Source organism: Protopterus annectens, chromosome 2.part1 (assembly GCF_019279795.1).
Source record: "Protopterus annectens isolate FY-2018-M chromosome 2.part1, PAN1.0, whole genome shotgun sequence".
Lineage (NCBI taxonomy): Eukaryota > Metazoa > Chordata > Ceratodontiformes > Protopteridae > Protopterus > Protopterus annectens.
In genome coordinates, this window is record NC_056729.1 from 345,758,816 (window position 1) to 345,785,276 (window position 26,461).

The 26,461-nt window shown below is 45.9% G+C and overlaps 1 protein-coding gene across 1 annotated transcript in view; it reads left to right on the plus strand.

Moving 5' to 3' along the window:
* Positions 1–26,461, plus strand: part of DHX15 (DEAH-box helicase 15) — a 1,215,680-nt gene that overhangs the window by 467,145 nt on the left and 722,074 nt on the right. The window contains exon 9 of the mRNA XM_044062183.1: positions 18,492–18,521. Coding sequence (XP_043918118.1) covers positions 18,492–18,521 — 30 coding nt within the window. The remainder of the gene's footprint in view (positions 1–18,491; positions 18,522–26,461) is intronic.

Below are 26,461 nucleotides of genomic sequence, written 5' to 3' on the forward strand. Positions count from 1 at the left end.
ATGTTGTCTGATAGCAATCCGACTACCGGAGTACATAAACGCAAAGAAAAGGAGATCCAAAACTAATGAAGCTTCTCCTAAGCAAGTCACTGGTTTGCCGGTACTCAGTGAGGTGCTTTCGCAGCCCCTGATCATAGTGTTTCGCTGTTGCAGTCATTACACTTGGGTTATCCTGCTGGCAGGCTACCCGCAGTCGGCCTGAATTCCAAAGTCTAGGTCTGGCGTCGGTGCGCCAGGGGTATAAAAGATGCAGCCGATGCCATTTTCTTCAGTCTTTCTTGCCGTGCGGTGCCCGAAGCAAAAGCAGTTCAAGTGCCGGTCGGCCGACTCCTGAGATTTTCAAAAACTAATTTCAGATCCGAAGTCTTCATTAAAGCTAAGTACCCCGTTGGGGAAACTTATTTCTTGCTCCAGTCCGATGTCAGAAAAAGTTAACAATTGTATTCCTTGTGGGAAGCAAATACCTCATAAGGATTTTCATTCTTACTGTATTCCTTGCCTAGGCCCTGATCACAACGTTGCTAGCTGTCGGTTTTGTGCTAGATTTAACCAACGCACTATTAAGCGTCTGTACGATTTTGCCTTTCATTACTTTGGCCGAAGATTCAATTATATAATGCCATCGGAACAGCCGACCGGAGTTTATAAAAAGCGCAAGAAAAAGACAGGCATCCGAGGTCCAAAACAGACAAGGCTTCCGCTAAGCCACTCGCCGGTTCTCGTGCTTTCGCAGCCCCTGGCGCCTGCTATCTCAGAGCCACAGACCGCTGACTACTCCCACGTGGAGCCAGCTAGGCCTCTGGATACTCAAGGTATTGGACACACTGAAACTATTCCCTCAGATGGGTTCAGAGCCGCTGAGCAGGCATCAGTTCTGAGGGTGTTTTCAGACCTACACAGTTATATGTAAAGCCTACTTCAGCTTCCAAATCAAAGACTAAAGCAGTTCTAAAGACAAAGAAACAAGCACAGCATTCTGCTTGACAGACTACCATGCCTAAAAAACAGATGCTTAAAATGGCTGAAGACCTAATTACCTTGATCAGGGGTTCCCACCCCCCTCCTGACAAGAGGCCTAGGCAAGAGACAAAATATGAATCTTCATATCAGGTTTCCATTTCCTCTAACTCCTCTTCTGAACAGGAATACTCTCTTCCTCCTTATGAGGATTCTGATGCTGAAGAATCTATCCCTTCAGCCTCACCGCCTGAGGATTATTCATTTGGGGAAACCCTGCATACCATGAGGGAGCACTTCCACTGGGAGAGTCAAGACTACTCAGAATCTAAGAAAAGGCTTTGAGGTTTTCTTTTACTACCTCAGCACAGGCCTTTGCCTATTCCTCCTGTGTTAGACATTGTAGATGATGTATTTTCAGAGTCCGGACTTTCTCCTGACTCTTTACCTCCTGCCCCTGTTAAACCAGACAGATACTACAGGGTTCCAGATTCACATAAATTTCTTTATAAAAACCCTGCTGCTGACCCAGAAACTATTTCTCAGGGTCCCAAAGGGGTCAAGGCTTTTACTGCAAAAAACCTTATCCCCTCTGATAGAGATTCAAGGGCACTAGACAGATGAGGAAAAAAGGATGTTCATCGTGTGACACTGCTGCAGTCATTACACTTGGGTTATCCTGCCGTCAGGCGGTTCCCCAGCCGGCCTGAGTTCCAAAGTCTTGGTTCGGCGTCGGTTGCTGTCGCCTCCTCCCTGACATCAGTGTGACAGGGGTATATAAGATGCAGCCAACGCTATTTTCTTCAGTCTTTCTTGCCGCGCGGTGCCCAAAGCAAAAGCAGTTCGCAAGTGCCGGTTGGCCTACTCCTGAGATTTTCATTCCAAATCCAGAACCAATGTCTTCTACAAAGCTAAGTACCCCGTTGGGGAAACTTTTTCTTGCCTCAGACCAATGTCAGTAAAAGTTAAAAACTGTATTTCTTGTGGGAAGCAAATACCTCATAAGGATTTCCATTCTTATTGTATCCTATGCCTAGGCCCAGACCATGACGATGTCCTTCAAGGATGCATCTGCAGTCCTTACAAATGGGTTGCCTGTCGTCAGGCAGCCCTTCGGTCGGCCGGATTCCAAAGTTTGGATCTGGCCTCGGCTGGTGTCGCACTTCACCCGACGTCATAGCTGCAGTTCTTCGGGTATAAAGCATCAGCCGACGCCATTTTCCTCAGTCTTTCTTGCCGCGTGGCACCCGAAGCAGAAGCTGTTCGCAAGTGCCGGTCGGTCAGAACCAGAGATTACTACTACCGAATACAACTTCGAAGACTTCTAAAAAGCTAAGTACCCCGTTGGGGACTCTTTCTTGCCTCAGCCGATGTCAGAAAAAGTGAATAACTGTTTAACTTGTGGGAAACAAATACCTCAAAGATTTCCACTCTTACTGCTTACCTTGTTTAGGCCCAGACCACGACGTAGCAGCTTGCTTAGGCTGTGCTTCCTTTAACCGACGGATGCTTAGACGTCGGTCGGAATTTGCTGAGCAGTTTTTCGGCTCTGATTTTGCTTATAAGATGCCGTCGGATCCTCCGACTACACAAATAACCAAAAAGCGCAAGGAAAAGGACCGACACTCGCGGTCCGCGATTTCGGCTGAAACCGCGGTTAAGCAAACCGCTAGTGTCTCTGTTTCGGCTGAAACCGAGCAAGCGGTTCTTCCTTCAGCCGAAAGCATGCCTTCTACCGAGGCTTCTTCTAACCTCGTGGAATCGGCTTCTGAAATCCAACCTGCTGTTGCGATTTCTCAGGAATTATCAGACACTATTCCCTTGGATATTTCTCCTCCTGCACGTGGAGCTGCTAGGCCTCCTGCAGCCATGTCCATTAAGGCCTTTGCCAGGGCTAAAGCAGCTAAAGCTACAAAAACTGTACCTGTTAAGACCCCATACTCACAGGCCCAGTTCCAGTTCCCAAATGCTTTCCTTGGCAGAGGATCTTATTTCTTTAATCCGGGGATCCCAGCCTCATCCAGACAGGGCCTCTCATCCACCTCCACAGAAGAGACCTAGAGCAGAGCCCCCTGAGCCAGTGTCCACAGATGATTCCTCTGATGATTCAGATAATACAGACCCTCCAGAGGCTACTTATTCCCCTTACGAAGACTCTGATGCTGAAGAGTCCATCCCTTCTGCCTCTCCACCTGAGGAATTTTCCTTTGGGGAAACCTTGCATGCTATGAGGGAACAATTTCAATGGCAGGGCCAAGATTTTTCAGACTCCAGGAAAAGGCTTAGAACCTTCTTGCACTTACCACAGCATAGGCCTTTAGCTATACCTCCAGTTCTTTCTGTTGTAGATGATGCATTTAATGATGCTTGTACTGCTCCTGATTCATTACCTCCGACCCCTGCTAAGCCCGATAGGTACTACAGGGTCCCGGACACACATCACCATTTATACAAGGCCCCTTTGCAGATCCCAAACTATCTCCCAGGGGCCTAAGGCTGTAGCAACTACCTCTGCTAAAAATCCCCTCCCCTCTGAAAGGGAATCCAGATCCTTAGAGAGATGGGGTAAAAAAGTTTACACTTCTGCTACTCTGTCAGCTAGGGCCTTGAACTGTCAATTTCATATGATCCAATATCAAGAATATATGCTTGACCAGTTAACTAAAAAACTGTCCTCTGATGAACCTTTTGATAAGAAGTATGTTCAGGAAATGGTACATAACATTCAGCAAGTTAGTAACCATTCTTTAAAATGTGGCTATGATGCACTGGAGGCTTCCTTTAGATCAGCCATGACTGGCACAGTTATCAGAAGGCATGCATGGTTGAAAGAACAGGCCTTACCAGACCATGTCAAATCAAAACTGTTAGATGCTCCCATGGACAAGGCCAATTTATTTGGTTCTCCTGCACAACAGGTACTGAAGAAGATGGAGGAGAAGGCAAAATCTGTACAAACAGTGAAAGATTTCTTACAGGTCCAACCTCCAAGGTTTAGCAGGAATTGGCCCTCCAAAAAGTGGTCCTTTCCAGACTCTTCAAAAGCACAGAGGCGCAGGAATAGGCGATCAAGAGGCAGAAACCAATCCAGGGGTGCCTACAGGGGACGCCAGTGGCAGGGTAACAACCAGCGAGGCACAGACACAGCCACCACCACTGCAACAGGACAATCACAGTGACTTGGCTCTGGCACCGCCTACCAGGGAACAACTAGAAGCACCCTTAGGCGGAAGGCTAGCCTTATTCTCAATAAACTGGCATTACATCACAAGAGACAAGTGGATTTTACAGACAATAGACCAAGGCTACAGGTTCCACTTCCATACCCTACCAGGGAAGAGAGGAATGCCAAACCTACCTCCAGATCAAAAGACAGAAACTCTAAAACAAATATCTCAATTAAGGATGAGAGCTGTGGAAAAGGTACCATCTATGGAGCAAGGAAAGGGATTTTACTCCAGACTCTTCCTGGTACCAAGAAAAGAGAACAAATGGAGGCCTATTCTCGACCTGTCCGCTTTAAACACATTCCTCATTGTTCCAAAATTCAAAATGCTGACTCTACAGCAGCTTCTTCCCATGCTGGGCAAGGAGTCTTGGCTGGTAACTCTAGATCTCAAGGAGGCATACCTGCACGTCCCCATACGACCAAATTGCAGAAGATACCTCAGATTTCTTGCAGGATCAGAGAATTATCAATTCTCAGCATTGCCCTTTGGCTTATCTACTGCCCAGAGTGTTCACGAAATGCCTGGCATCAGTAATTGCTCATTGCAGGCTTCAGGGAATCCAAATTTACCCCTACCTGGACGACTGCCTGATACAAGCGGACAACAAAAACAAGCTAACAGAAGACTTACAAAGAGTCATTTACCTGCTACAAGCCCTGGGATATACAGTCAATATAAAAAAGTCAAGGCTGATACCATCCCAAAGAATAACCTTTTTGGGTGCAGAACTGGACACATCAAAGCAAATGGCATTCCTAACTGCAGAAAAGCAAGAGCAACTACCTCTCTACTTCTTGGCATTGACAAAGCAGAACCATCTAACAGCAAGAAAAGTACTGCAAGCCTTGGGCTTCATGGCATCCTGCATAATACTGGTCCCTCTTGCCAGACTGCATATGAGAAAGCTACAGTGGTACCTAAAGAATTTATGGTCTCAACACAAGCACAGCCTAGAAACCAAAATTCCAATAATCCCATGCCTGAAGCAAGAGTTCCTATGGTGGGCTCAGGCCTGTCAATCAAACACAGGATTGCCCTTCCACAGCATTCAACCAAGCCAAACCATCACGACGGACGCCTCAGACCTCGGTTGGGGGGCCCACATGCTGGACAGGTGCATACAAGGCTTATGGACTCAAGACCAGCTACACCTACACATAAATCTAAAGGAAATGCTGGCAGTAAAATTGGCAATTCAGACATTCAGACCATTTCTCTGAGAAGGTCAGTTGATAAGGACAGACAACACAACAGTTATGTGGTACATCAACAAACAGGGAGGCACACATTCATACCCTCTATGCCGGATGGCACTAGACCTATGGAACGTGGCTCTGAGCTACAACATTCAGTTACAAGCAATTTTTGTGCCGGGAAAAGAAAACGTTCTAGCAGACATATTAAGCAGGAATACAACGGATGCCCACGAATGGATGCTACATCCGGACATCTTCAAAGACATTACAAGGAAATGGGGACTCCCAGAAATAGACTTATTTGCATCCCCACACAATCACCAGCTAAAGAAATTCTGCACAAGGACGTACCACCCACTTGCTTGGAAGGTGGACTCCCTATCTTTCAGCTGGAAAAACCTGACAGCATATGCATTCCCACCACTTCCTTTGATGCACAAGGTGCTATTGAAGATCAAAGAGGACCGTCCAAGGATCATCCTGATAGCTCCAGACTGGCCAAGGCAACATTGGTACCCATTGCTAAGGAGCATGTCTCGGGAACAAATATGGACACTACCCCTGGTTCCATTGCTGTTAACACAGAACAACTACAACAACCTGCATCCAAGCCTGAAAACTCTGCAGCTGACTGCCTGGAACATTACATAAGATCAATTAACCCAAATTTATCACAAAGGGTTAAAGACATTATCCTTGAGGCTCGCAGACCCTCAACAAGGAAAAATTATGCAGCAAAATGGAAAAGATATCTCATTTGGAGTACTGCAAAGGGAGAAGATGTGTCACAGGTAAACATAGCCAGCATCCTGGAATACTTGGCAGAGCTCTTCCACACAGGCCTGTCCTATTCTTCCATCAAGGTACATGCATCAGCTATTTCAGCAGAATACAGCTCAGATCCTCCTGTCTTCTCAAGATCCTCTGCTCAGGCAGTTTCTGAGAGGAATTAAAAATGTAAAACCTCCTAGGAAACCACCATTGCCAGCATGGGACTTGAACTTTGTACTAGAAAAATTGACACTTCCTCCTTTCGAACCAGCAGCAACAGCAGAATTACAATACTTATCATGGAAGACTGCTTTCCTGCTGGCAATCACCTCAGCAAGAAGGGTATCTGAACTACAGGCATTAATGGCAGTGCAACCCTTCCTGATCTTCCATCAAGATAGAGTGTCCATGAGAACAAATCCTACATTTATGCCCAAGGTGGTATCCAGATTATCTTTAAATCAGGCTATCCACCTACCTACATTCTTCCCCAACCCACAGAACAGGGGAGAAAGACTGTTGCGTACCTTGGATGTACATAGACAGTTACGCTACTACCTGGACAGAACCAAGGGCAATAGAAAAACTGACCAGCTACTGGTAGCATATGCAACAGGAAGGGAAGGCAAAGCAATTTCAAAACAGACAATATCTAAGTGGATAGGAAATTGCATTAGATTTTGTTACATTTTTTTTTTTTTTTTTTTTTTTTTTTGGAGTATTTACTAGTTGTTTACTGTTAGTTTTATACTTGTTAGTACTTCTTTTGTAACACCTTCTGAAACCATGTAATACTCATCGGAACTTTTCTCCCCGGGCCTCTACTGAAAATGGACATATATCCAGATAGACTAGCCCGGTCAACAAACGTAAAATAAATAAATAAATAAATACTCCTACCATGGAAAGAAAACTCCAGAGAACATCAGGCCTCACTCTACAAGGGCTACGGCCACTACCACAGCTTTCTTACGAGGAGTGGCTACCAAGGACATTATAGAGTTTGCTACTTGGACCTCCGTGCATACATTTGCCAAGCATTATAACTTACCTTTATACTCTGGATCCCGAGCAGGGTTTGCCACTGCTGTTTTGCAAGGGATCCTAACTACACCATAATCTCTTCTTCCTCCTCCCCTAGTTTGGCTATGGTATTCTACCCATTTGTAAGGACTGCAGATGCATCCTTGAAGGACATAGTACAGTTTTGTACCTACCATAAATGTTGATGTCCGATAGAAATTCATCTGCAGTCAGGATTACCCACCCGCCTTCCCCTCTGTGGTACTCCTAGGGTATTTGCCCATCCTATAGCTAGCTGGGGGGGATCTATTATGGTGTATTTGTTTGTATATATGTACATACATGCTTATTTTTTGTGTTTGCTCTCTACTATTTGGAAACATTGGCATTTATCCAAATTTAGCCTTCCAAGAGGGCACCTGGCATCTGGGGCAAGAAACACTGAGGAAAATGGCGTCGGCTGATGCCTTTATACCCGAAGAACTGCAGCTATGACGTCGGGTGAAGTGCGACACCAGCCGAGGCCAGACCCAGACTTTGGAATCCGGCCGACCGAAGGGCTGCCTGACGACAGGACAACCCATTTGTAAGGACTGCAGATGCATTCCTATCGGACATCTACATTTATGGTAGGTACAAAACTGTACTTTACTGGTTGTCGTTTTTGTGGTAGGTTTAATAAGCGCACTATTAAACGTTGGTTTGATTTTGCCCGACATTACTTTGGCAGAAAATTTAATTATACCATGCTGTCGGAACTTCCAACGACTGGTATTCATAAAAAGTGCAAAGACAAGGACTAGCATCCGAGGCCCAAAACTGACTACGAAGCCTCTTCTAGGCCAGTCACCTGATGTCCTTCAAGGATGCATCTGCAGTCATCACATATGGGTTGTCCTGCCTCAGGCAGCCCTTCGGTCGGCCGGATTCCAAAGTCTGGGTCCGGCGTCGGCTGATGTCGCCCCTTCCCCGACGTCAGAGCGCCTGGGGTATGAAAGCGTCAGCCGATGCCATCTTCCTCAGTCTTTCTTGCCGCGTGATGCCCGAAGCAGTTCGCAAGTGCCAGTCGGCCAGCTCCTGTAATTCAGCTAAACCGAAGACTTCAAAAAGCTAAGTACCTCGTTGGGGACTCCTTCTTGCCTCAGCCAATGTCAGATAAAATTAATAATTGCTTAACTTGTGGGAAACAAATACTTCATAAGGATTTCCACTCTTACTGCCTACCTTGCCTAGGCCCAGACCACAACGTCTCTGCCTGTTCCGCCTGTGCTTCCTTCAACCGACGCACTCTAAGACGTCGGTCGGAGTTTGCAGAGGAATTTTTTGGGGCTAGTTTTGCTTACAAAATGCCGTCTGAGACTCCGACTTCACATTTAATAAAGAAATGGAAGGACAAGGACCGACACGCGGTCCGCGGTTTCGGCTGAAACCACGGTCAGGCTTACCGCGGGTGTCTCGGCTGAAACAGAGTCCTTGGTACTACCGTCCACCGAAACCGTGCAACCGACAACCTCGGCCCCGGAGGCCACTACTGTATCGGTTGTTGAATCTCCATTGGAATCTGGTGTCCAGGAACCTTCCGACACCATTCCCTTAGACAAAACTACACCAGCACGTGGTGCAGCCAGGCCTCCTGCATCGATGTCTATTAAGGCATTCTCTAGGGCTAAAGCTGCTAAACACTCAAAATCTATGCCTCCCAGAGTTATCCCTCGGGGACCTACTACAGGTTCTCGGATCCTTAGTTTAGCAGAGGACCTTATTTCATTAATTAGGGGCTCTCAGCCTCATCTGGACAGGGGCTCTCAACCTCCTACAGAAAAAAGGCCCAGGGTTGAGCCCTCTGATCCCCACTCCTCAGATGAGGCCTCTGATGGCTCTGCTCTCTCGGACTACCAGGAGGAGGCTTTTTCGGTCTACGAGGATTCAGATGCTGGGGAATCTGTCCCCTCGGCCTCCCCTCCTGAAGAACTGTCTTTTGGGGAAACTCTGCACACTATGAGGGAGCATTTCCAATGGCAGGGCCAGTAATTCTCGGATTCCAGGAAGAGATTAAGGACCTTCTTGCATTTGCCTCAGCATAGACCTTTGCCTATTCCCCCTGTTTTGAAAGTCATTGATGTGTACTCTGAATCTAGCACAACCCCTGACACTCTCCCTCCTGGCTCCTGCCAAACCCGATAGGTACTACAGGGTCCCGGAATCGCATCTTTTTCTTTACAAGGCCCACTCTGCTGATCCAGAAACTATTTCTCAGGGCCCTAAAGGGGTTGCAGCTGTCACTACAAAAAATCCACTCCCCTCTGAAAGGGAGTCCAGGGCTTTAGAGCGATGGGGTAAAAAAGTTTATACTTCTGCTACCCTTTCTATGAGGGCTTTAAACTGTCAATTTCATATGATACAGTACCAAGAATATTTGTTAGATGAATTGCATAAAAAGCTGTCTTCACCTGAACCCCTAGATCGCAAATCACTTCAGGATCTGGTACATAACTCTCAACAGGTTAGCAACCATTTCTTGCAGTGTGGTTATGATGCATTGGAAGCTTCATGTAGGTCAGCTATGACAGGTGCAGTCATACGTAGGCATGCTTGGCTGAAGGAACAATCTCTGCCAGATCATGTTAAATCAAAGCTTCTGGATGCTCCACTGGAAAAGCAAAGGTTATTTGGCTCCACTGCTCAGGAGGTCTTAAAGAAATTTGAAGAAAAGGCAAAATCTGTACAAACAGTCAAAGATTTTATGCAAGTCCAACCACCAAGATTCAGCAGAAATTGGCCTTCCAAGAACTGGTCCTTTCCAGACACAGACAGATTTCAGAGGGGCAAGAACAGGCGTGCCAGAGGTAGAGGGCAAGCTAGAGGCCCCTACAGAGGACGTCAATGGCAGCATCCCAACCAGAGAGGTAGTGCAGGGCCTACAACTGCTGCACAAGGACAGACTCAATGACTTTACTTTGACACCGCCAATCAGGGCTCAATTGGAAGCACCTTTGGGCGGAAAGCTTTCCTTATTTTCAAAAATTGGCACATTATTACAAGGGACAAATGGACACTGCAAATAATAGACAAAGGATACAGGTTCCATTTCCACACATTACCAAAAAGAAAAGGCATGCCAGACCTGTCACCAAATCAAAGGGCAGAGGCTTTAAAACAAATCTCCAACTTAAAGAAAATGAAAGCAATAGAAAAGGTTCCTCTCACAGAACAAGGCCAAGGATTTTATTCCAGACTCTTCCTTGTTCCAAGAAAAGAAAAGCAATGGAGGCCTATTCTCGACTTGTCCGCACTAAATACTTATCTCATTGTGCCAAAATTCAAAATGCTGACTCTACAGCAACTCCTTCCCATGCTGGGCAAGGGGTCTTGGCTGGTAACTCTAGACCTCAAGGAGGCATACCTGCATGTCCCTATCAGACAAAGCTGCAGAAGACACCTCAGATTTCTTGCAGGTTCAGAGCATTATCAATTCTCAGCATTGCCCTTTGGCTTATCTACTGCGCCCAGAGTATTCACGAAAGGCCTGGCATCAGTAATTGTACACTGCAGACTTCAGGGGATGCAAATATACCCGTATCTGGACGACTGCCTTATACAAGCGGACAGCCAACAAATTTTGGTAAAACACTTGAATTATGCCATCTATCTTCTTCAGGCCTTGGGATATACAGTCAACATTCACAAGTCAAGACTTGTACCATCCCAAAGAGTAACTTTTCTGGGTGCGGATCTAGACACAACCACCCAAATGGCTTTCCTCACAGAAGAAAAACAAAACCAACTACCGGATTACTTCAAAAACCTGTCAAGACAAACTCAGCTGACTGCAAGGAAAATCCTGCAGGCCCTGGGTTACATGGCTTCTTGCATTCTTCTGATTCCTCAAGCAAGGTTACATATGAGGAAACTCCAATGGTACCTAAGGAGTTTATGGACTCAGCACAGTCACAGCTTGGAAACTTTGATACCACTCATCCCATGCCTTCAAAGGGAATTTCTGTGGTGGGCTCAAGCAAGCCAGTCAAACAGGGGTTTGCCCTTCAGCAAACCAATAGCCAGCCAAACCCTTACAACGGACGCTTCAGACCACGGATGGGCAGCGCACATGGAAGGAAGATGCATTCAAGGACTATGGTCACAAAAAGAGCTACGCATGCACATAAACCAAAAGGAAATTCTGGCAGTGATGCATGCAATCGAGGCCTTCAAGTTATTTCTACATCAGGGCCACCTGCTAATAAGGACAGACAACACTACAGTTATGTGGTACATAAACAAGCAAGGAGGCACCCATTCCTACCCTCTTTGCAGACTGGCAATGAATCTATGGGAACTTTCCTTGACTCTCAATATACAGCTGCAATCCCAGTTTGTACCAGGAAAGGACAATATACTTGCGGACAGCTTAAGCAGGAACATCATGGATGCACACGAATGGATGCTGCACCCAGACATCTTCCATCAGATAACACAATCATGGGGGAGACCGGACATAGACCTCTTTGCCTCCCCACACAATCATCAGCTGGAGAAATTCTGCTCAAGGACATACCACCCACAAGCATGGAAAGTGGACGCCCTCTCTTTCAGCTGGAGAGCTGTAACAGTGTATGCATTCCCACCCACCTCTTCCATTAATGTCCAAGATCTCACTGAAGATCAGGGCAGAGCAGCCAAGAGTGATTCTGATAGCTCCGGACTGGCCAAGACAACACTGGTACCCATTGCTAAAGAGCATGTCACGGACAAAACCATGGCTTCTGCCACAATGGCCGCTTCTCCTGACACAGTACAATTACAAAACTCTGCATTCCAACCTGAAAACATTACAACTAGCTGCCTGGAAAATACCTTGACTCATCACCGGAATAAGCTATCCAAGAGAGTGAAGGATATCATCATGGAAGCTCGCAGGCCTTCCACAAGAAAGGCATACTCAGGAAAATGGAAAAGATTTCACACCTGGAGCACCTCAAAGGGCCTAGATGCAACAGTTATGAACATGGCACATATCCTGGAATATTTGGCAGAAATGCTCCACAATGGCCTGTCTTACTCTTCCATTAAAATTCATGCTTCAGCAATTTCAGCAGAGTACAATACTGATCCACCTGTCTTCTCTCATCCTCTGCTAAGACGGTTTCTAAGAGGAATTAAAAACATCAATCCTCCAAGGAAACCACCACTGCCTACTTGGGACCTTAATTTCGTGTTGGAAAAACTAGCACTGCCTCCCTTTGAACCAGCAGCGTCTGCAGAACTACAGATGTCCTTCATGGATGCATCTGCAGTCATAACAACTGGGTTGTCCTGTCGTCAGGCAGCCCCTCAGTCGGCCGGATTCCAAAGTCCGGGTCCGGCTTCGGCTGATGTCGCACTTCACCCGACGTCATCTCTGTTGGTCTTCGGGTATAAAGGCATCAGTCGACGCCATTTTCCTCAGTCTTTCTTGCCGCGTGGCGCCCGAAGCAGAAGCTGTTCGCAAGTGCCGGTCGGTCGGATCCAGAGATTACTTCTACTTCGAAGACTTCTAAAGCTAAGTACCCCGTTGGGGACTCTTTCTTGCCTCAGCCGATGTCAGAAAAAGTTAATAATTGTTTAACCTGTGGGAAACAAATACCTCATAAAGATTTCCACTCTTATTGTCTGCCTTTAGGCCCAGCCCACGACGTAGCAGCCTGTTCGGCCTGTGCTTCTTTCAACCGACGAACGCTTAGGCGTCGGTCGGAGTTTGCAGAACAGTTTTTCGGTTCTGATTTTGCGTACATTATGCCGTCGGATCCTCCGACTACCCAATCTGCCAAAAAACGCAAAGATAAAGACCGACACTCGCGGTCCGCGGTTTCGGCCGAAACCATGGTTAAGCAAACGCGAGTGTCTCTGTTTCGCGAAACCGAGAAAACTGATCAAAGTACAGCTGAATCTATCTCTACAACTGAGGCCCCTGCTACCACTCTTGAATCGGCCTCAGAAATTTTATCCACTACGGTGGTTGCCACTGACTTATCAGACACCATTCCCTTGGATGTCTCTACCCCAGCACGTGGTGCTGCTAGGCCTCCAGCAGCCATGTCCATTAAGGCCTTCGCTAGGGCTAAAGCAGCCAAGACTACTAAAACAGTGCCTGTTAAACCACCTCCAACCAGGCCCTCTTCTAGTTCTCAAATGCTTACTCTGGCAGAAGATTTAATTTCATTAATTAGAGGATCTCAATCTCACCCAGACAGGGCCTCTCAGCCCCCAGAGAAGAGACCTAGGGCAGAGCCCCCTGAGCCAGTGTCCTCTGATGATTCTGCCGATGAATCAGACATAACTGACCAGCCAGAGGCTCCTTTCTCCAATTTTGAAGATTCTGATGCTGAAGAATCCATTCCAGCTGCTTCCCCACCAGAAGAATTCTCCTTTGGAGAAACCTTGCATGCCATGCGAGCAGTTCCAATGGCAGCAACAGGATTTTTCAGACTCCAGAAAAAGACTTAGGACCTTTCTGCACCTTCCACAGCACAGGCCCTTAGCTATACCTCCTGTTCTCTCTGTGGTGGATGATGCTTTCAATGATGTCTGCTCCGCTCCAGATTCTTTACCCCAGCCCCTGCCAAACCAGACAGATTTTACAGGGTGCCAGATACTCATCACCACCTTTACAAGGCCCCACTTGCAGACCCGAAACTATATCCCAGGGTCCCAAGGCAGTAGCGACCATAGCTAAAAACCCTATTCCTTCAGAAAGGGAAGCAAGGTCATTAGACAGATGGGGTAAAAGGTCTACACTTCAGCTACTCTCTCAGCTAGAGCTTTAAACTGTCAGTTTCACATGATACAATACCAAGAGTTTATGCTTGATCAGTTAACTAAAAACTAACCACTGATGAATCTCTTGATAAGAAATATGTATTAGAAATGGTAAATAACATACAACAGGTTAGTAACCATTCCTTAAAATGTGGCTATGATGCACTGGAGGCTTCATTTAGATCAGCCATGACTGGCACAGTGATAAGAAGGCATGCATGGCTAAAGGAGCAAGCTTTACCGGATCATGTTAAAGCTAAGTTGCTAGATGCTCCTATGGATAAGACAAGTTTGTTTGGTACACCTGCCCAGCAGGTTATGAAGAAAATGGAAGAAAAGGCAAAATCTGTTCAAACGGTTAAAGATTTCTTGCAGGTTCAACCCCAAGGTTTAGCAGGAACTGGCCTGCCAAAAATTGGTCCTTTCCTGACTCCACAAGATCTCAAAGGGGCAGGAATAGACGTTCCAGAGGCAGAAACCAATCCAGAGGAGGTGCCTACAGAGGACGACAGTGGCAAGGTAACAACAGAGGCACAGACACAACCACTGCCACTACATCAACACAACCACAGTGACTTAACCCTAAATCCGCCTACCAGGGAACAAATAGCAGCTCCTCTAGGCGGAAAGTTAACCTTATTTTCAAAGAACTGGCACTATATAACAAAAGACAAGTGGATTTTACAAACCATAGATCAAGGTTACCGGTTCCACTTCCACACTTTACCAGTCAAAAGAGGAATGCCAAATCTACCTCCAAATCAAAAACAGAGGCTCTACAACAGATAATGGAGTTAGCAAACATGAGAGCTGTGGAAAGAGTGCCAACAGCAGAGCAAGGAAAGGGGGTTCTACTCCAGACTATTCCTAGTTCCAAGAAAGGAAAAAAGTTGGAGACCAATTCTCGACCTGTCCACCTTAAATACATACATCATTGTCCCAAAATTCAAAATGCTGACCCTACAGCAACTTCTTCCCATGCTGGGCAAGGAGTGTTGGCTGGTAACTCTAGATCTCAAGGAGGCATACCTGCACGTCCCCATTCGACCAATCTGCAGAAGATACCTCAGATTTCTTGCAGGATCAGAGCACTATCAATTCTCAGCATTGCCCTTTGGCTTATCTACTGCCCAGAGTATTCACAAAATGCCTGGCATCAGTAATCGCCCATTGCAGACTACAGGGAATTCAAATTTACCCATACCTGGACGACTGCCTGCTACAAGGGGACAACAAAAGCAAGCTGACAACAGATTTACAAAGGGTCATTTACTTGCTACAAGCACTGGGATACACAGTCAATTTACAAAAGTCAAGGCTGATACCATCCCAAACAAGGACATTCTTGGGCTGAATTGGACACAGTAAAACAAATGGCATTCCTAACTACAGAAAACAAAAAGAACTCCCTCTCTACTTCTTGGCACTAACAAAACTGAACAAGTTAACAGCAAGAAAAGTACTGCAGGCCTTGGGCTTCATGGCATCATGCATAATCTTGGTCCCATTTGCCAGACTACATATGAGAAAACTACAGTGGTACCTAAAGAATCTATGGTCCCAACACAGACACAGCCTAGAAACAGAAATCCCACTAATTCCATGCTTAAAACAGGAGTTCCTATGGTGGGCTCAGGCATGCCAGTCAAACCCAGGCCTACCCTTTCGCAGATGTCAAGCAAGCCAGACCATCACAACAGACGCCTCAGACCTAGGATGGGGGCCCACATGCTGGACAAATGCGCAAGGATTGTGGGCACAGGATCAACTTCACCTGCACATCAACCTAAAAGAAATGCTGGCAGTAAAACTGGCAATCCAAAAGTTCAGACCATTTCTCAGAGGGCCAGTTGATGATAAGGACAGACAACACCACAGTCATGTGGTACATCAACAAACAGGGAGGCACTCATTCATACCCCTATGCAGAATGACATTGGAGCTGTGGACCCTGGCACTCAGCTACAACATCCAGTTACAGGCAATATTTGTACCGGGAAAGAAAATACTCTAGCAGACATATTAAGCAGAACCACATCGGATGCCCACGAATGGAAGCTGCACCCGGACATCTTCAAGACCATCTCAAAGAAATGGGGAATGCCTCAGATAGATCTATTCGCATCACCTCTCAATCACCAGCTCAAAAAAAATTCTGCACAAGGACATTCCACCCACTAGCATGGAAAGTGGATTCGCTCTCCTTCAGCTGGAAAGGCCTAACAGCATATGCATTCCCACCTCTCCCCTTGATACACAAAGTACTACTAAAAATCAAGGAAGAACGTCCAAGGATAATCCTGATAGCTCCAAACTGGCCAAGACAACACTGGTACCCACTGCTGAGGAGCATGTCTCGAACAATATGTGGCCAATACCCTGATGCCTTCGATGTTAACTCAGAACAACTACAGCATCATACATCCAAACCTAAAACGTTGCAACTGACTGCATGGAACATCACATAGCAGCAGCTAATCCAGAACTTTCCCAAAGAGTTAAAGACATTATTCTTGAAGCACGCAGACCTTCAACAAGAAGGAACTATGCTGGAAAATGGAAAAGGTTTGTCATTTGGAGTACTGAAAGAGGAAAAGATGTGTCAAACATAGATATGCCTAACATTCTGGAGTATCTGGCGAACTTCTTCATTCAGGCCTGTCCTACTCCTCCATCAAGATACATGCATCAGCTATTTCAGCAGAATACAGCTTTGATCCACCTGTTTTTTCGCACCCTTTGCTCAGGCAGTTCCTCAGAGGAATCAAGAATGTAAAACCTCCAAGGAAACCACCATTACCAGCTTGGGACTTAAACTTTGTGCTAGAAAAGTTGACACTATCACCCTTTGAACCAGCAGCAACAGCAGACCTACAACACCTGTCATGGAAAACTGCTTTCCTACTGGCAATTACCTCAGCAAGGAGGGTTTCAGAACTACAAGCCTTAATGGCAGTGCAACCCTTCCTAATCTTCCACCAAGGTAGAGTGTCCATGAGGACTAATCCTACATTTATGCCTAAGGTGGTATCCAGAGTGTCTTTAAACCAGGCAATCCACCTACCTACCTTCTTTCCCAATCCACAAAACAGAGGGGAAAGAATACTGCATACCTTGGATCTACATAGACAGCTACGCTACTACTTGGACAGAACAAAAAGTAGCAGAGAGACTGACCAACTTTTTGTAGCCTATGCAACAGGAAGGGAAGGAAAAGCTATTTCCAAACAGACAATCTCCAAATGGATAGGAAATTGCATACGATTCTGTTACTCCTTCCATGGAAAACCAATTCCACAGAACATAAGACCTCATTCTACAAGGGCAACAGCCACTACCACAGCCTTCTTACGAGGAGTGGCAACCAAAGACATTATTGAGGCGGCTACTTGGACCTCCGTGCATATATTTGCCAAGCATTATAATTTGCCTCTATATTCCAGATCCCGAGCAGGGTTTGCCACTGCTGTACTGCAAGGGATCCTAAACACACCATAATCTACTTTTATCCTCCTCCCTAGTTGGCTATGGTATTCTACCGAGTTGTTATGACTGCAGATGCATCCATGAAGGACATAGTACAGTTTTGTACCTACCATAAATGTAGCATCTGCAGTCAGGATTACCCTCCCTCCTTCCCTCTGTGGTACTCCTAGGGTGTTTACCCTCCTAATAGCTAGCTGGTGGGGAGTCTTTATGGTGTATTTGTTTGTATATATGTACATACATGCTTATTTTTGTGTTTACCTCTATCTTTTTGGAAACATTGGCATCTATCCAAATTTTAGCCTTCAAGAGGGCTACTGGCATCTGGGGCAAGAAACACTGAGGAAAATGGCGTCGGCTGATGCCTTTATACCCGAAGACCAACAGAGATGACGTCAGGTGAAGTGCGACATCAGCCGAAGCCGGACCCGGACTTTGGAATCCGGCCGACTGAGGGGCTGCCTGACGACAGGACAACCCAGTTGTTATGACTGCAGATGCTATCCAGTTCGGACATCTACATTTATGGTAGGTACAAAACTGTACTTTCCTCTTTTGGAAGACTGCCTTCCTTCTGGCCGTAACCTCAGCAAGAAGAGTATCTGAGTTACAGGCCCTCATGGCAGTACAGCCATTTCTTATTTTTCATCAAGACAGAGTCTCATTGAGAATCAATCCTTCATTTATGGCAAAGGTGGTATCTAGGGTCTCATTAAACCAAGCTATTCACCTGCCTATCTTCTTTCCAAATCCACAAAACAAAGGGGAAAAGCTTCTGCACACCCTGGACATACAGTTGCGCTACTACTTGGACAGAACTAAAAATTACAGAAAAACTGACCAGTTATTTGTAGCATATGCTGCTGGTGCACAAGGAAAAGCAATTTCAAAACCGACAGTTTCAAAATGGATAGGGAATTGCATTTGTTTCTGTTACTCCTTTCATGGAAAAGCTGTGCCAGCTAACATTAGACCTCATTCGACCAGAGCCACAGCCACCTCCACAGCCTTCTTAAGAGGGGTGGCTACCAAGGACATTTTAGAAGCTGCTATATGGAGCTCCGTGCATACATTTTCCAAGCATTACAACTTACCTTTATATTCCAGATCCAGAGCAGGCTTTGCTACGGCAGTCCTGCAGGGCATTTTAGCTACACCATCCTTTACATAGATCCTCCACCCCCAGATTGGCTATGGTATTCTACCCATATGTGATGACTGCAGATGCATCCTTGAAGGACATAGTACAATTTTGTACCTACCATAAATGTAGATGTTCGATAGGTATGCATCTGCAGTCAGGTTTACCCTCCCTCCTTCCCCTCTGTGGTATTTCTTGGGTACATTCCCCTCTCATAGCTAGCTGGGGTTATCTATTATGGTGTATTTGTTTTTATATATGTATATATTTTTGTGCATGTTTGGAATTGATTGCATTTCTCCAAATTTAGCCTTCCTTAGAGGGCACCTGGCATCTGGGGCAAGAAAAACTGAGGAAAATGGTGTCGGCTGACGCTTTTATACCCCAGGCTCTGGCCGGGAAGGCGACATCAGCCGACGCCGGACCCAGACTTTGGAATCCGGCCGACCGAAGGGCTGCCTGAGGCAGGACAACCCATATGTGATTACTGCAGATGCATACCTATCTGACATTTACATTTATGGTAGGTACAAAACTGTACTTTCTCCGGTTTTCAGTGAGGTGCCTTCGCAGCCCCTGGCGACTGCTTCTGCAGAACCACAGGCAGCCCCCGACCCCCATGTGGAGATGGCTCGGCCTACGGATGCACTAGCTTTTCAACGGACCGAAACCGATCCTGCAGAGGGATCCGGAGTACTTGAGCTACCCGCAGCTTGAGGGTGTCTTCAGACCTACTCAGCTAAGCATTAAACCCTCTTCTAAGTCAATGCCTCCTTTAAAAACTAAGAGACAAGTACAACATTCTCCAGAAAAGGCCTCCATGCCTAAGAAACAAATGCTCAAAATGGCCAAAGACCTAATCACTCTGATCAGGGGTTTCCATCCCCCACCTGATAAAAGGCCTAGATATGAGGCAGATTATGATTCATCCGACCAGGGGTCCATTTTCTCAGATTCATCCTCTGACCTGGGATACTCTTTACCCCCTTATGAGGATTCTGATGCTGAGGAATCTGTTCCATCAGCCTCTCCACCTGAGGACTACTCCTTTGTGGGAAACCTTACATACCATGAGGGAGCATTTCCATTGGAAAGGCCAAGGTTATTTGGAATCCAAGAAAAGTCTCAGAGACTTCCTGTTATTACCTCAACACAGACCCCTGGCTATTCCGCCAGTGCTAGATATTGTGGATGATGTGTACACTGAATCCAGCTTAAATCCAGATTCCTTACCTCCAGCTCCACTTAAACCAGACAGATATTAGAGTCTCTGACTCACACAAATTTCTGTATAAAAATCCTGTTGCTGATCCTGAAACTATTTCTCAGGGACCCAAAGGGGTTAAGGCCTCATCAGCAAAGAACCCAGTTCCCTCTGACAGAGATTCCAGAGCACTAGACAGATGGGGAAAGAAAGTATATACATCTGCAACTTTAGCAATGAGAGCCTTAAATTGCCAGTTTCACATGCTAAAATATCAGCAATTTTTGATGTCTCAGTTGAAACAAAAAATGCTTCCAGATACAGATCCTCCTAATTTTAAAGAAATGCAGGATTTATTGCATGCTGCTGAACAAGTGAGGAAGCATGCTTTGCAATGTGGTTTTGATTTTTTAGAGGCCTCATGCGGAGCAGCAGTTACAGGCTCTGTCACTAGAAGACATGCATGGTTAAAAGAACATACGTTACCAGATCATGTTAAAGCTAAATTACTGGATGCACCTTTACAGCAGGATGTTTTATTTGGAGTTAAGGCAGAAGAGGTATTAAAGAAAATGGAGGATAAGGCAAAATCTATGCAAACGGTGAAGGATTTCTTACAGGTTCAGCCTTCTCGATTTAGTAGAAACTGGCCAACAAAGAATTGGTCCTTTCCCATTAATGACAGACCTCAAAGGGGCAGATACAAACGGCCAAGAGGTAGAGGTCAACCACAAGTTCCTTACAGGCCTTGACAATGGGGTGCATCAGGCCAGAAAGAAGGGGAAGACAGGCACCAACCATATAGAAAACAGCCCCAATGACTTCCCACTCCAGCTGCCAAACAACTCAGTCTTGGCAGCCCCTTTGGGAGGAAACTGGCACTTTTTTATCAATTGGCATATGATCACCCAAGACAAATGGGTTCTCAATATTATTTCAAAAGGTTGCAGGTTCCACTTTCACACTCTGCCAAGATTAAAAGGAATGCCAAATCTGCCACTAAATCAATGGGCAGAGGCCCAAAAACAAATTATGGCACTCATGAATATGGGAGCTATTCAAAAGGTACCACCACAGGAACAAGGGCAAGGATTTTACTCAAGACTCTTTCTGGTTCCAGAAAAGACAAAGTCTGGAGGCCCATTCTGGATCTTTCATCTCTAAACACTTACCTGGATGTTACAAAATTCAAAATGTTGACACTACAGCAGCTTCTTCCCATGCTGGGCATGCAAGCTTGGCTTGTGACTTTGGACCTCAAGGAGGCATACCAGCATGTCCCTATCAGACAAAACTGCAGAAGATACCTTAGCTGGTCCAATGCACTATCAATTCTCTGCACAGCCCTTTGGATTATCTACTGCGCCCAGGGTCTTCGCAAAGTGCCTAGCACCAGTAATTGTATTTTGCAGACAGAAAGGAATTCAAATTTACCCATACCTGGACAACTGCCTGATTCAAGCAGAGAGCAAGGGCATTCTTCTACAGCATCTGGCGTTTGTAAAAAAAAGTTAAGTTGCCTGGGGTACACAGTAAACAAAAAGAAATAAAAACTAGTGCCCTCACAAGAGATAATATTCCTGGGTGCCAGTTTGAACACAACGGCCCAGATGGCTTTTCTCACGCCAGACAAGCAAGGACAACTGACACAATACTTTCAATAGATGGCAACAAAGACCCAACTCCCTGCAAGAAAAAATCTGCAGGCCTTGGGCTTCATGGCATCTTGCATACTACTAATTCCATATGCCAGACTGCATATGAGGAAACTACAATGGTACGTAAATAATGTATGGTCTCAACACTGTCTAAGTTTAGAAACAGTTATACCACTAATACCTTGCCTTCAACAGGAGTTTCAATGGTGTGCCCAAGCTTGTCACCACAACAAGGGACAGCCTTTCACTCAACCCACAGCCAGGCAAACACTGACAACAGATGCATCGGATTACGCCTGGGGAGCACACTTGGCAAGAAAATGTATTCATAGCAAGTGGTCTGCAGAACAAAGGCATCTTTACATCAATCAAAAAGAGTTGCTAGCTGTACAAAATGCCCTTATAGCTTTCAAGGACCTGTTGTATCCAGGACAACTACTACTAATGACAGACAACACCACAGTTATGTGGTACATAAGCAAGGGGGCACTCACTCCTAACCCCTCTGCAGGCAAGCCATGACCTTGTGGAACACGGCTATAAACTACCAAGTTCATCTACAAGCACTATTCCTGCCAGGAGCGAAAAACACATTGGCAGACGACTTAAGCAGAAATATCATGGATCCCCACGAATGGGAATTGAATCCTCAAATATTCAGAATGATAAAGAAATGGTGGAACCCGGACATAGATCTGTTTGCCTCCCCAATGAATTGCCAGGTACAGAAATTCTGCACAAGAAGTTACCATCTGCAAGCATGGAAAGTGGATGCCCTCTCATTCAGTTGGACAAACCTACAAGGATATGCTTATCCACCACTGCCTCTTTTCCCAATGGTACTCCTAAAAGCCAGGCAAGAAGAGCCAAAAATGATCTTGATTGCACCAGACTGGCCATGCCAGCACTGGTACCCAATCTTAAAAAACTTAGCACAAGGACCACCTTGGATTTTGCCTCAAATACCACATCTGCTGTCGCAGCACAACAATCAGTTACTCCACAGCCAGCTAAAGACACTAAACCTAGCTGCATGGAAGATTCCCTAGCCATGCAAGCAATGCCCCTCTCCAAAGCATTTATGGATGTCATTCTGGCGGCCAGAAGGCCTAGTACCAGGAAAGCCTACTCGGATAAATGGAAGAGATTCTGTGCCTGGAACCAGGCTCACAGCCTTGATCCTCTTGTGCCAAACATTCCTCAGATACTACAATATATGACTGAGATGCTGGACAAAGGCCTCTCCTTTTCATCCATCAAGATCCACGCCTCTGCCATCTCTGCACATTACAACATGGATCCACCAATTTTCTCTAATCCTTTGCTAAAACAGTACCTCAGAGGGGCTAAAAACATAAGATTGCCCTGTAGAGCACCTACTCCAACTTGGGACCTCAACTTTGTTTTGGAAAAATTAACTTTACCTCCATTTGAACCAACTAGCATGGCAGAATTAAAATACATTTCTTGGAAAACTGCTGTGCTCCTGGCAAAAACTTCTGCAAGAAGAGTTTCAGAATTACAGGCACTAATGGCAGTGGAGCCTTTCCTCATTTTCCACCAGGACAGGGTGTCCTTAAGAACTAATCCTACATTTATGCGTAAGGTGGTTTCAAGTGTCTCTCTAAACCAAACCATTCACTTACCTACTTTTTTTTCCAAAACCACAGAATAAAGGGGAAAGATTACTGCATTCATTGGACATTCACAGGCAGTTAAGCTTCTACTTGGACAAAATCAAAGTTTTCAGAAAATCTGAGCAATTATTGGTAGCATATGCTGCAGCAGCACAGGGAAAAGCTATTTCAAAACAGACTATTTCCAAATGGATAGGACATTGCATACGTTTCTGCTATACGCACCATGGAAAACCTGTGCCTAACAGCATTAGATCTCACTCCACCAGGGCAACAGCCACTTCAACTGCCTATGTTAGAGGAGTACCTACCAAGGATATTTTGGAAGCAGCAACATGGAGTTCTGTGCATACCTTCACCAAGCATTACCATCTGCCTCTGTACTCGAAATCCAGAGCTGGCACAGTGCTGCAGGGCCTTATAGCTACCCCTAATGCCTTATAGAACCAGCCACCCTACCACAGCTTTGGGATTCTACCCAAGTGTAATGACTGCAGCAGTGTCACACGAACATAGTACAGTTTTGTACCTACCATAAATGTAGATGTTTGAGTGTAGACACTGCTGCAGTCCAGGTTACCCTCCCTCCTACCCCTCTTACTGGCTAGTACGTACCTAGTTCCTCCCCCTTTTACTACCTATGGGGAGTATTTGCTGGTAGCTGAAAGTATGATGTCCTTCATGGATGCATCTGCAGTCATAACAACTGGGTTGTCCTGTCGTCAGGCAGCCCTTCGGTCGGCCGGATTCCAAAGTCTGGGTCCGGCTTCGGCTGATGTCGCACTTCACCCGACGTCATCTCTGTTGGTCTTCGGGTATAAAGGCATCAGCCGACGCCATTTTCTTCAGTCTTTCTTGCCGCGTGGCGCCCGAAGCAGAAGCTGTTCGCAAGTGCCGGTCGGTCAGATCCAGAGATTCCTACTACCGAATACTACTTCGAAGACTTCTAAAGCTAAGTACCCCGTTGGGGACTCTTTCTTGCCTCAGCCGATGTCAGAAAAAGTAAATAATTGTTTAACTTGTGGGAAACAAATACCTCATAAAGATTTCCACTCTTACTGCCTACCTTGTTTAGGCCCAGACCACGACGTAGCTGCCTGTTTAGCCTGTGCTTCCTTCAACCGACGAACGCTAAGGCGTCGGTCGGAGTTTGCTGAACAGTTTTTCGGCTCAGATTTTGCGTACATTATGCCGTCGGATCATCCGACTACCCAAATAATTAAAAAACGCAAAGAAAAAGACCGACACTCGTGGTCCGCGGTTTCGGCCGAAACCACGGATAAGCAAACCGCGAGTGTCTCGGTTTCGGCCGAAACCGAGAAAAACGGTCAATCTTCAGCCGAATCCATGACTACTACCGAGGCTCCTGCTACTTTAGTTGAATCGGCCTCTGAAATTTTGCCTACTTCTGTGGTTTCTACTGACTTATCTGACACCATCCCTTTGGATGTTTCTACCCCAGCACGTGGTGCTGCTAGGCCTCCTGCAGCCATGTCTATCAAGGCCTTTGCCAGGGCCAAAGCAGCCAAATCTGTTAAAACAGTTCCTGCTAAGGCCCCCTCACACAGACACACTTCTAGCTCTCAAATGCTTACTCTGGCAGAGGATTTAATTTCCTTAATTAGGGGATCCCAATCTCACCCAGACAGGGCCTCTCAGCCTCCAGAAAAGAGGCCTAGGACAGAGCCACCCCAGCAGGAGTGCTCTGATGATTCTTCAGAGGACTCAGACACTACAGACCAGCCAGAGGCTCCTTTGTCCACTTATGAAGACTCCGATGCTGATGAATCCATTCCATCTGCCTCTCCACCAGAGGAATTCTCTTTCGGGGAAACCTTACATGCCATGAGAGAGCAATTCCAATGGCAAGGTCAAGATTTCTCAGATTCAAGAAAAAGGCTTAGGACCTTTCTACACTTACCGCAACACAGGCCTTTAGCTATTCCTCCAGTTTTGCCTGTTGTGGATGACGCATTTAATGATGTTTGCACTGCACCTGATTCTTTACCTCCAGCCCCTGCCAAACCAGACAGATTTTACAGGGTACCTAACACTCATCACCACCTTTTCAAGGCCCCTCTTGCAGATCCTGAGACTATTTCCCAGGGGCCTAAGGCAGTAGCTTCTACCTCTACAAAAAACCTCTCCCTTCTGAAAGGGAGTCCAGGTCATTAGAGAGATGGGGCAAAAAAGTTTACACCTCTGCCACTCTCTCAGCTAGAGCTTTAAACTGTCAGTTTCACATGATCCAATACCAAGAGTTTATGCTTGATCAGTTGACTAAGAAACTTTCCTCTGAAGAATCCTTAGATAAGAAATATGTTTTAGAAATGGTGAATAACATACAGCAGGTTAGTAACCATTCTTTGAAATGTGGCTATGATGCACTGGAGGCTTCATTTAGATCAGCCATGACTGGCACAGTGATAAGAAGGCATGCATGGTTGAAGGAGCAGGTCCTGCCGGATCATGTAAAAGCAAAGCTGTTAGATGCTCCTATGGATAAGGACAGTCTATTTGGTACCTCTGCTCAAGAAGTAATGAAGAAAATGGAAGAGAAGGCAAAATCTGTACAAACAGTTAAGGATTTCTTACAGATTCAGCCCCCTCGTTTCAGCAGAAACTGGCCTGCCAAAAATTGGTCCTTTCCAGACACCTCAAAGACCCAAAGAGGCAGGTATAGACGCTCTAGAGGCAGAAACCAACCCAGAGGAAGTGCCTACAGAGGACGACAGTGGCAAGGTAATAACCAGCGAGGCACTGACACAACCACTGCCACTACAACAGGACAATCACAGTGACTTGGCTCTGACACCGCCTACCAGAGAGCAAATAGCAGCACCTTTAGGCGGAAAGTTAGCCCTATTTTCACAAAATTGGCATTATATCACAAAAGACAAGTGGATTTTAAAAACCATAGACCAAGGCTACAGGTTCCACTTCCACACCTTACCAGTAAAAAGAGGAATGCCAAACTTACCTCCAACTCAAAAAACAGAAGCTCTAAACCAGGTAGTTCAACTAACCAAGATGAGAGCTGTGGAGAGAGAGTACCAGTAAATCAACAGGGCAAAGGATTTTACTCCAGACTCTTTTTAGTCCCAAGAAAAGAAAAAACTTGGAGGCCCATTCTCGATCTGTCCGTCTTAAACACATACCTCATCGTTCCAAAATTCAAAATGCTGACTTTACAGCAACTTCTTCCCATGCTGGGCAAGGAGTGTTGGCTGGTGACTCTAGATCTCAAGGAGGCATACCTGCACGTCCCCATCCGACCAAATTGCAGAAGATACCTCAGATTTCTTGCAGGATCAGAGCATTATCAATTCTCAGCATTGCCCTTTGGCTTATCTACTGCGCCCA